At 40.1% G+C, this 10,751-nt stretch overlaps 2 protein-coding genes across 2 annotated transcripts; one reads left to right on the plus strand and one right to left on the minus strand.

Moving 5' to 3' along the window:
- Nucleotides 1-1,792: 1,792 nt before the first annotated feature.
- On the plus strand, nt 1,793-6,672 carry LOC122047806 (periodic tryptophan protein 2-like). Its single transcript, XM_042609288.1, has 7 exons — nt 1,793-3,066; nt 3,387-3,638; nt 3,723-3,815; nt 4,102-4,473; nt 5,656-6,000; nt 6,080-6,307; nt 6,394-6,672. The coding sequence occupies exons 1-7, from the start codon at nt 1,846-1,848 to the stop codon at nt 6,565-6,567; spliced, it is 2,685 nt and encodes an 894-aa protein (XP_042465222.1). The 5' UTR covers nt 1,793-1,845; the 3' UTR covers nt 6,568-6,672.
- Nucleotides 6,673-6,732: 60 nt separating this feature from the next.
- LOC122047807 (beta-glucuronosyltransferase GlcAT14B-like) lies at nt 6,733-8,760 on the minus strand. Its single transcript, XM_042609289.1, has 4 exons — nt 8,039-8,760; nt 7,873-7,948; nt 7,679-7,794; nt 6,733-7,617 (listed from the first exon to the last, which is right to left on the minus strand). The coding sequence occupies exons 1-4, from the start codon at nt 8,625-8,627 to the stop codon at nt 7,118-7,120; spliced, it is 1,281 nt and encodes a 426-aa protein (XP_042465223.1). The 5' UTR covers nt 8,628-8,760; the 3' UTR covers nt 6,733-7,117.
- Between the last annotated feature and the right edge of the window lie 1,991 nt (nt 8,761-10,751).

The following is a 10,751-nucleotide window of genomic DNA, read 5'->3' on the forward strand; positions in this document are numbered from 1 at the left end:
CGACTCTTTATATAGAGCGGTGAAAGAGCTCCTGCACGTCCACCGAGGCGCATGCGTGTCCGCAACCCATATCTCGGTATGTGTCTGTCAGGAAGCTTACCTGACGCCATACTGCTACAGTCCAAGTATGTCCTTGATGGGACAACAGAACACCTCGTTGTCAGACTTGGAGCATGACCTAGCCATAGGACTTGACGGCTGTCAGAAGGTGTTCTTGTCCTTCTCTACCCACCACAGGTCGGGACGTCCGTCCGTCCGGCTGGATGGGGAGTTCTCGCGTCGGCCGGACGGCCCTCCTCTCACGCGCCGGCCGGACGGCACTCCCCTCCCGTCCGGACTGCCATTTACATCGATATGCTGGGGAGAATTTCGGTAAGGTGCTATGTAAGGACTGTTAACAGTACATCACCTTCTCTTAGGCCTTCCGCTCGGCTACTTGTTACTGTTCCACTGAGCGTCGGAACCCCGACTCACGCCGGGGCACCTTTTACCGTCAGATATTCCTCGGTCGGCCGGCCTGGAGGTCCCGGCCGACCCATCCTTCTCCAGTCGGCCACCTGGCCCTTTGACTTCCGCGGGGCATTGACCCCTCAAAATAGGGGTCCCCTGTTCTAACCGCCAGATCAATTTATATTAGTAAAATTTATTATCTAGGCCTAACTGGCCACACTGGGCCTTAAGAGGCTCCGCCTCTGCAGTATCATTTATTCTATGATAAGACACAGACAGGTAAATCACAGGGGATATTTTACCCTAGCGTAGCGAGGGCAGATCCTTTGGACTGCAAAAAGCGGTCCAGGGGATGGTCCCTTGGCTTAGATTGGTTCAGGAGATGGTCCCCATTCATAAAATAGATGGGGACCATTCATCTATACCAATCCAGATCAAGGGACCATCCTCTGAACCGCTTTTTACGGTCCAGAAGATTTGGGCTGTAGTATAGCGGCCTTTGCATGATGTAGATCAGACACCAACTAAATATTTTACCTTCGTTAAGAATTGACGTATTAGAAAAAAATACGTATTGAAAAATCAATATGTATTGAAAAAAAAATACCCATATAAGTACTGAGAATTAATCTCAATATCTATTATAGCAAATACTACGCCAATCCATGGGATGACTTTTAAAGACATTGTAATTATATATTAAAAATACACATTTATAAGATTATTAATAAAATCGTTGTAGGTTAAGTTTTTTAAATTTTTTTTTATCAAAATCATTTCAATAATATTTAAAACATTATAAAATTATTAATTAACTGCTGTAACATTGTAATGACCATTTAATGACTGTAATATCCAGTCAATAAATAATTGTTATAATAATTTTATAGTGATTTTAATTTCGTAAAATAATTTTGATATATTTAAATAGTTTTAATTAAGTTAATAAAAAATTTTAATATAAAAATTTATATGTATAGTAATTTTGATAAGTTAGGACGTTGTAATAATATTAAAATACATGTATTTTTAAGAGAAAATATATTAAGGTGCCCTTTGACTTCTTTTTTAGAAGAACATTTTGTATGATTCAAATAATTACGAGTCAATTTAATAATAAATATCAATTTAATTGAATTATTACTTAAAATTTGCATTTCTTTTAAAATCTCATAGTATGTTTTTTTAAAATAAAATTGAATCAATAATACAAATATATAATATTATTTTTTCACATATTTTATTTATATATTAAAATACACATTTAATTGTCTTAGAAAAATATTCCTTCAATAAAAAAAAAATGCTTTTCCTGTTACCATCGGCTGCCCACTATATTGGTAATTAGGTTTAGGGTTTAAGGCTTCTAGCAAGAAAAAAACCTAATTGACAACGATGAACTTCCGCTTCCATAACCTGTTGGGAGCTCCCTACCGCGGCGGCAACGCCGTAGTGACGGCCGACGGCGTCCTCCTCTCTCCCGTCGGCAATCGCGTGTCCGCCACCGACCTCCTCAAGTCCCAGTCACAGACCCTCTCGTTCGAGGCCTCCGCCAACATCTCCCGCATCGCCGTCACACCCGACGGCTCCTTCCTCCTGGCCGTCGACAGCAACTCCCGTGCCCTCTTCGTCAACCTCAGCCGCCATGTCGTTCTCCACCGCATCAAGTTCAAGCGGCCCGTTACTGCCCTCCGCTTCAGCCCGGACGGCGAACATATCGCCGTTGGCCTCGGTAAGCTCATTCAGATATGGCGGTCGCCTGGCTTCCGGAAAGAGTTCTTCCCCTTCGAGCTCGAGCGGACCTATTCAGACTTCGTCGGCACGGTTACTACACTGGAATGGAGCCCCGATTCGAAGTACCTCCTCGCTGGATCAAAGGATCTTACCGTCAGACTCTTCTATTTAAAGGAGAGAAGAACAAACAAGCCATATTTGTTTCTAGGGCATAGGGATAACATAGTGGGTGCTTTTTTCTCAACTGACAAGATAAGCGGTACTGTTGTTAGGGTTTATACCATTTCGAGAGACGGCGGGTTATTTACATGGAAATTGGTAGAAAATTATGATTTTGACGGTCACAAGGAGCCTGACTCAGACCCTCCTTCACCTGGTACACCTGAACAGAAGACTTCTGAAAGAGATCAAGCTGCAGAGTCCATGGATATTGATGATAATAAGCGAAAGAGGAAAAAAAAGGGCGGTGATGATGGCGCTGAAAAGCCTAAGATCCTTTTGCATAGAGCTAGATGGGAGCTTGTTAAGAAGGATTACTTTATGCAGGGCTCTGCAAAGGTTGCCGCTTGTGATTACCACCGAGATTTGGATATGGTGGTAGTCGGACATTCCAATGGTGCTTTTGGTCTGTATCAGATGCCGGACTTTGTTTGCATCCACTTGCTTTCCATTTCGAGGGAGAAGATCACAACTGCAGTGTTCAACAAGCTTGGCAATTGGCTGACATTTGGTTGCGCAAAGCTTGGGCAATTACTTGTGTGGGAGTGGCGATCAGAGAGTTACATATTGAAGCAACAAGGACATTATTTTGACGTAAACTGCATTGCATATTCACCCGACTCACAGATGATAGCTACAGGAGCTGACGATAACAAAGTCAAGGTAAAACAATATAATTTAACCAAAGCATTTTAGGTTAGACATCATTTAATGCATTGTTTACAATATCAATTGTTGGAGTAATCCGAGTCTCTTACATTGTGTTTAATTAACATAGAAAAGATAAAAAAAAGTGTATCTGATTCTTCTGTACACATGTTATAAAAAATTTATAACCCTGTTAACAACTTAAAATTTTATCTCAGTGAATCAATTTTTTTTAAAACTATTTAGTTTAAGTTCTTTTTTAAAATATTAACATCATATGTGATAAGTTCAGTAGAGGAATTGCAATAAACATTGTTGTTGTTGTTTCATTGCAGGTTTGGACAGTTTCATCAGGGTTTTGTTTCATTACTTTTGCAGAGCACTCTAATGCTGTCACAGCACTCCATTTTATGGCCAATAATCATACTCTTATAAGTGCATCACTAGATGGGACAGTTCGCGCTTGGGATTTATTCCGTTACCGGAATTTTAGGACTTTCACTACCCCTTCTCCTAGACAATTTGTCTCTTTATCATCTGATCCAAGTGGTGAAGTGATTTGTGCTGGAACTCTTGATTCATTTGAGGTATATTTCTTTGTAGCTGGGTTTTGTAGTGCTGTGACACTTGAGCAACTTGATGCCAAAATCTTCTTTGCTATCTTCCTCCAGATATTTGTTTGGTACATGAAGACTGGGCGCTTATTGGATGTTTTAGGTGGCCATGAGGGACCAGTGCATGGTCTAATGTTTTCCCCGACAAGTGTAAGTGATATCTTTTATTTTACTGCAACACTAAATTTATTTCTGTGATCTTTATGCTATTAGAATGGATTGAATTTAGCATACAATGGCCATTTAACATATAATTCTGAATTTTTTTATTCACGGCTTTCTTCAGCACTGGCATCTGTTTAATTCATGTCTTCGTATTTCACATAATGTATTTTTACTTGTTATAGGTTAAACCTAATAGTTTAAACAGAAAGATTGCAAATTAATCATGTTCTTATGATTATGAAGTGATGCCTTATGTTATTTCAATTTACAGGCATCTCTAGCTTCGTCTTCTTGGGATAAAACTGTTCGCATATGGGATGTTTTTAATGGGAAAGGCACTGTTGAAACTTTTCCTCATACACACGATGTTCTTACTGTAGTATATCGTCCAGATGGAAAGCAACTAGCCTGCAGCACATTAGATGGTCAGATTCACTTTTGGGATCCTTTTGAGGGAGTGTTAATGCACACTATTGATGGTCGCAGGGACATTGCCGGCGGACGTCTCATGACAGATAGGCGATCAGCTGCTAATTCAACTTCAGGAAAATATTTTACAACTATATGCTATTCTGCAGATGGAAGCTACATTTTTGCTGGTGGAAATAGCAAATACATATGCTTGTATGATGTTGCAGATAAGGTTAGTCATTTTTGTGGATTTAGCATTCTGTTTCTTTGTGGCTTTACTATAATAGAAGCTGCTAATGCTTTTTTTCCGATTATCTCACTATTGAATTCTGATCAGCAAAACTGGTAAATTAAGGATATAATGCAAAGAGTGGCCCCTTTTCTAACAACTCGAGATTTAGGCTTTCGGGTTAAGTGGTTGGCCCATCAACTTTAACATCAATTATATTTACCCACACATGAAGAGGTGTCTTAAGAATATACAATAACAACCAAGCTTTATCCTACTAGGTAAAGTCGGTTATATTGATCTTTCTACACCATTAGGCTCTATCTCTTACTATATCATCATTTATATTTAAATAAATTTTATGTTATTTTTTTTGTTTTCCTCTTGCTCGTTTGATGTGTACATTTGTCATAGTTTCACATCGCCAAATTAAAACACTTATTGGTCGTTTAAGTACATACCCATACTATCTTAAACGACTCTTGGAGCTTTCACTCAATAGGTACAACCCCTATTTTCTTTCTAATATTTTCATTTCTTATCATGTCTATCCCTGTATGTCCGGATATCCACCTTAATATCCTCATCTCTGCAACTCTCATTTTCTTCTCATGTGCTCGAGTCATAGTTTAACATTTAGCTCCATATGATATAACAAATTTAATCAACATTTTGCAAAGAACAACTGACACTCTCCTCCATTACTAAGTGCTAGACTTATCAGTTTAAGAATACAAATAAAAAAAATGATTGCTTTCTTAATAACTCAAGTTTTGAAAAAAAAAACTAAGTGCTAAACTGGTCAGCTTGTACAAAATGTTCAATGCCTGAGTTATAAATCTAGGATAAATAATTATGCTTTGTGCTGCTGATTGCCTTTGCAAAATCATTTCAAAATCTTAGCTACAATTTAAAATTCAATCAAAATATATAGTTTCTATCAACACTTTATTGAATCTATCACCAGTTTCTTTTCTATATTAGTTAGTATGTGTTTGGTAGCATTCTTTTAATCTTGTCTCTGTTAGATGTATCAAGGATATAATCCATTATTTGTTGTCATAATCATCTGCACTTTTTCACTTTGAATATCTAATAGTAGTATTACACTTTTATTTCCTTCAAATTATTGGTGACAAATTTGCCAAAGGGCATGGGGTCCTCATTGTTTCCTTAATTTACCAGGTACTTCTTCGTAGATTCCAACTCACTCGAAATCTCTCCTTGGATGGAGTCCTTGATTTTTTGAACTCTAAGAAGATGACAGATGCTGGCCCATTGGATTTAATTGATGATGACGACTCTGATATTGAAGAAGGGGTTGATCAACAAACTCGCAGAAGTCTGGGACAGGATTTACCTGGTGCTGTGTTGAATCGCGGACGACCTGTTGTCCGTACGAAATGTTTGAGAATCGCACCAACTGGAAGATCATGGGCCGCAGCTACCACGGAGGGAGTCCTCCTATACTCTGTTGATGACTCCTTCGTGTTTGATCCAACTGATCTTGACGTGGATGTGACTCCTGAGGTGCTGCACGCTATATTTGAATCTATGAATTGTTGCTTCATTATCTACTTTTAGCAACTGATATTCTATTATTATATAGGCTGTTGATGAAGCTCTGAAGAGGGATGAGTCGCAAAGGGCATTGTTGCTCAGCCTTCGATTGAATGAAGATTCACTGATCAAAAAATGCATTTTTTCAGTGAAGCCTGCGGATATTCCTTCTGTTTCCTCATCGATGCCATTCAAGTACCTGCAGCGTATGGTTGAAGCATTTGCTGGTCTTTTGGAAAGTTGTCCTCATCTCGAATTTCTTCTTCTCTGGTGCCAGGTACGATGTCAAACTCAAGGTAATTATAAATCGATAACTCTGTCTATTAGATTGTATCTAACATTCTTTTGTTTTTTTGGTTTTAGGAGCTCTGCAAGGCTCATGGTAATGCCATTCAGCAGAATTCTCGAAGCCTGCTGCCAGCATTGAGGTCCTTGCAGAAATCTATTTCCATGCTGCATCAGGATCTAACAGATACGTGTTCATCCAACGAATATTTACTCAGATACTTGTGCTCAACAAGCACCACGCCAAAATAGACTCGTAATCCAAGCTTTTACTAAAATTTTGTACTATTGTACTCTTAGCTAAATTTATCCCGCAATATTTTTAGTGAGTTGAGTTGCACAATCTTAAGTTGTATTTTCTCATTGTGTTGATCTTGTGGCCAAGTGAAGTGTTTTTTTTGTGTGTTTCTGAGGGGGAGGACTTTCTTCTGCATTTGTAAACCTACAATGTTCCACTTGCTTTCCTGTACATTGATTACTTGTTGGGATGGCAGTTTAAGAAGCACCATTTATGAATTGTAAAAAGTTCAAGTGACACAGTTTGGCCAGTTCTTTAATGATCGATAGACTTTCTTGCAGAACATGAACTTCTTTCTATTATTCATAGTCTGATCAATCTCGATCATCTGAAAGCCTTACCTTCAGTATCAGGTAATTTTTGCAGAATTCTGTTGAAGGAAAAGTCTAATTCTCGTATCAATTCCTCTCTAACAATGTGTATGTTACTTTATTTGAGATAGGTTCAAGAACTCTGGGTGAGTTCACCGATCATCATTGCAGACTGCAGGGCACTTGGTGACTCTTATCTACATTGGTTCTGTGCAAATTTGTTGGACCGGACTATCCCGTTCATCAGCCGCGCAACCCGCTCAGCGCCTTTTCCGGGCCGGAGCGCTGCCATGTCCCCGACCTCGGAGCAGGGTGGATACCCCACGCACCACCCGCCGGGGACGATGCTCCCGTTGGCCCGGCCGAGGAGCTGCTGGTCAATTCGGTCAAGCACGTGGCCGTCGCGTGGGAACTTGCGCGCGAATGGTGCGCCGCTGCTGACCATCTGTGGGAGGTCGTCCAGCGTCAGCACGTGCGGGTGCTGCTTTGGCGGCACGTCCCAGCTGATGTAGTGCAGGTCGTGGTTTGCCACCGTGCCGGCGAATTCCGGCGCGTTGCAGATCACCGTCTGGAAGTAGCCCTCCGGCGCCGAAACGAAGTTGGTGTAGTACATGAGCAGGATCCTGGGGAGGTTGTCCCACCCCCACACGCAGAACTCCAAGAACTCACGCGACAGCGCCACCCACGCAGACCCTGACAGAGGAAGAAAGATGAATCGATGAACCAGTCCAGTTCGATCGATCGAGGATCTCACCTGTGAACAACTTGAACGCAGTTGGCAAATCTCTCTTCTGCGACACCCAGAACACGTTGGTCTTCTTGTCCAGGTACAATCCGGGGTCGACGATCACCGGCTTCGCTCTCTGTTCTCTGCAAACTCCACAACTCGATTAGCGACGGCGGCGGAGCGATTCATCAAATCGCAAGAAGATAGCCAGGTTTACTAACTCTTTCCACGCCAATCGGCTCGTGTGCTCCACGAAGCTTATGTTCCTTGGCAAGCTCGAAAAGGCATGGAGGATGTCTGCCATCGGAATCAAGAACAGAATCCAGAAATTAGGGGGTTTTGGGAGGGGAGGGGAATTGATTGCGAAAGGGGGGAGGATTTTGATACCGTCTTGTGTGACGAGAGGGTAATCGGAGGCGCTGAGATTGATGAACCAGTCCCAGTCCTCGCTCTGTTTCAGAAGCAGAGCGCCGGCGTGGAGCGTGTTGGCGACCATCGTCGGCCCGCGGTAGGTGACCATGTTGGCTTTCTCGATGACTGCCACGTTGCCGACGGCGGCGAAGAGGCTGTCGTTGGCGACGCGCGCTGCCAGGGCCTGCCGCTCCATTGCCGGCGCCTCTCGGTCCAAATGGACGACATAGAAGTTGCGCGGGTGGTACAGCGCCCGCAGAGCCCGCCACAGCCGGTCCAGGTCGCCCTTCGACCCGGAGACCAGGTACGCCAGTCGGGGAATCCTCGCGGTCGGTGGCGGCGGAGGAGGAGGAAGCGGGGGCGCGGTAAGGTAGAAGACGGTGCGGAAGTAGGGTAGGAGACCGACTGTCGAAGCAGCGACGGAGAGCAGGACGAGGGCGACCGAGACGAGCAGCAGCGGCCACAGGCGGCGGCGGCGTCGCTCCATGGTGAGCCTCGCGAACGCCGCCATAGACTTCATTATCTCCATGGCGAATCGATCGGTGCACCTGTAACCTCGATCCATGGAAACCAAATGAAGCACACCGCACGCGTGATCACCAAACAAAATTGAAGCAGAAAAAAAAAATCCTCAAAATTCAACGCCATGCAATCTGCAATTTATAGAATCGTCAACCGCAAGAACAATCACGCACTAAAAAACAAAAAAAAAAAAAAACTGAGCCATTGAGAAAGCGTGAGAATTCCAAAAGAGAAATTTCATGAAAGATCAATCTGCAATTTTATTATTGTTTTTTTCCCGGGAGCGTAACATGGTGTATGAAATCTATCGTCAGAACGTTAAAAAGTAACGGATTTATTTTTTTTATGAAAGAGAAAATTTTCATTTTGCCCGACACCCTTCACAATTTAAAATACTACATTTTACTCCCTATAATTCTATAAACACTAAATGTTAACCGACTATTTAATCACCACATTAATTTAGTAACCATTAATTAATAAAATTAGTGAAACGGTTGGCACATTAAACCCGTGTTTTCACGTAGGTAATCCTAATTAATTAACTGCATAACATATTTTTTTTAATGACTAATGTGCTTGCCCTGGGATTATGGTGCAAATATCCAGGTTATCACCCAGATATTCACGGTTCGAGTCTCAACTATGACGAATTTGTAAAAAAAATTTCTCCAAATGAGACACGCAACTAAAGGATGCTGAAACATTCGTGGGGCGCCGGGTCGATCACCACAGGCTAGCTCGACGTTATCCACCCTGATTAATAATTTTTTCTCTCTAATTTTACCCTCGAGGCATTGATGCAGCTGTAGGATATCTAGGTTATCATCTAAGTATTTACGGTTCGAACTTCAACTATAATAAATTTGTAGATCTTGGACTCTTGAACTGTTGCGAGCTTCTCGATTTACCCCATCTAATTAATCTTTTTTTTTAATGATTAATGTGCTATTCTAATGAGGTGTCATGGTCGTCCCAAGTGTACTTGTAGCTCGCGTAGTTATATCGACGATTGTGAAAGAGTTATGAGTGAGGTTGAAGAAAGTAAACGTTGACTTGGAGAGCGTATGGAATAAGAATCAATTCATTCAAACTTTGAATAAAATGATTGGTAAGTAAGCAAGTAGGTAAATGCAAAAGTTCATTTCTAATGAAAGAATTTAATTTATGTTCGAATCATTATCTTAGAAACAACCTCTGGTAAAACGTAGGATAAAACTATATACAATGAATTATCCTTTATATTTTTAATTATTTTTTTATAATATTCTTTTGTTTTGTTAACTTTTTATCGTTAAGGTTGCAGTACTAATGCCGTAAACATTCATTTGGATTGCTTTTGGAGATTTCTTGTGATTGGAGGATTCCATCACGTGGCGAATAAAATAAACAAAATAAGTATTCCTCCACAAATGAGTCCAATTGATCAAAATTAGTTTGTCTATAAACGTGGCAACAATCTTGTCCAGCATATTGTTTAATATCCACGTCAAAAATATATATATAAAAACTTGCTCCTTGGAATTAAATATAATTTTTAGAAAATATATAGGATTATAAAATTTTGTAGTCAAATTCTGTGAAGATTTTAATATTTTTAGGTTATTTTAATAATATCATTCTAAATTGATTTTCTCTCTCATAAAACGGGCCGCGGGGTGGGTTCTTCTAGCCCAATCCATTTAACTAACGGCCTAAACCCTAAAAACCCCAAAGCTCATAATAATTTCTAAAATACAATTATTTTTTTAAAATAAATTATGAATAGGAGTTTTTTAGAACATCCATATCAATTACTTTAGTATCTAAAGATTTTACCTTAAATCTTAAATTTTAGATAAGGTAGTTAAAAAACCTTTGCATCATTTATCCTATTAATTTCCTTAAAGAATATTCTTAAATATTATAAATGAGAAAGAAAAATTAGGAAAATTAATATATAATGTAATGAAAAGTGAATATAAATAATTTTTTAATCTTAAATTATGTATTTTAATAGGGAAATAAACATGAATGCTCTTAAGAGGTACACAAGTGCAATATATTTTTTTTCTGAAATTTTAAATGCGAATAATTATGAATTAACAATTTGATCAATTAATTTTCTCGAGGAATATTTTATTATACGACAACGAATCAAATAAAGATCATGATTCCTACGACCAGC

The sequence above is a fragment of the Zingiber officinale genome, chromosome 2B (assembly GCF_018446385.1).
Source record: "Zingiber officinale cultivar Zhangliang chromosome 2B, Zo_v1.1, whole genome shotgun sequence".
Classification (NCBI taxonomy): Eukaryota; Viridiplantae; Streptophyta; class Magnoliopsida; order Zingiberales; family Zingiberaceae; genus Zingiber; species Zingiber officinale.

Coding starts and splice junctions, on each gene's coding strand:
- LOC122047806 (XM_042609288.1), top strand. CDS start 1,846: ATGAACTTCCGCTTCCATAACCTGTTGGGAGCTCCCTACCGCGGCGGC. Junction 3,816..4,101: donor TAATGTTTTCCCCGACAAGT/GTAAGTGATATC, acceptor TTCAATTTACAG/GCATCTCTAGCTTCGTCTTC. Junction 4,474..5,655: donor TGTATGATGTTGCAGATAAG/GTTAGTCATTTT, acceptor TTAATTTACCAG/GTACTTCTTCGTAGATTCCA.
- LOC122047807 (XM_042609289.1), bottom strand. CDS start 8,627: ATGGATCGAGGTTACAGGTGCACCGATCGATTCGCCATGGAGATAATG. Junction 7,949..8,038: donor CCCTCTCGTCACACAAGACG/GTATCAAAATCC, acceptor TTCCGATGGCAG/ACATCCTCCATGCCTTTTCG. Junction 7,795..7,872: donor AGCCGATTGGCGTGGAAAGA/GTTAGTAAACCT, acceptor TGGAGTTTGCAG/AGAACAGAGAGCGAAGCCGG.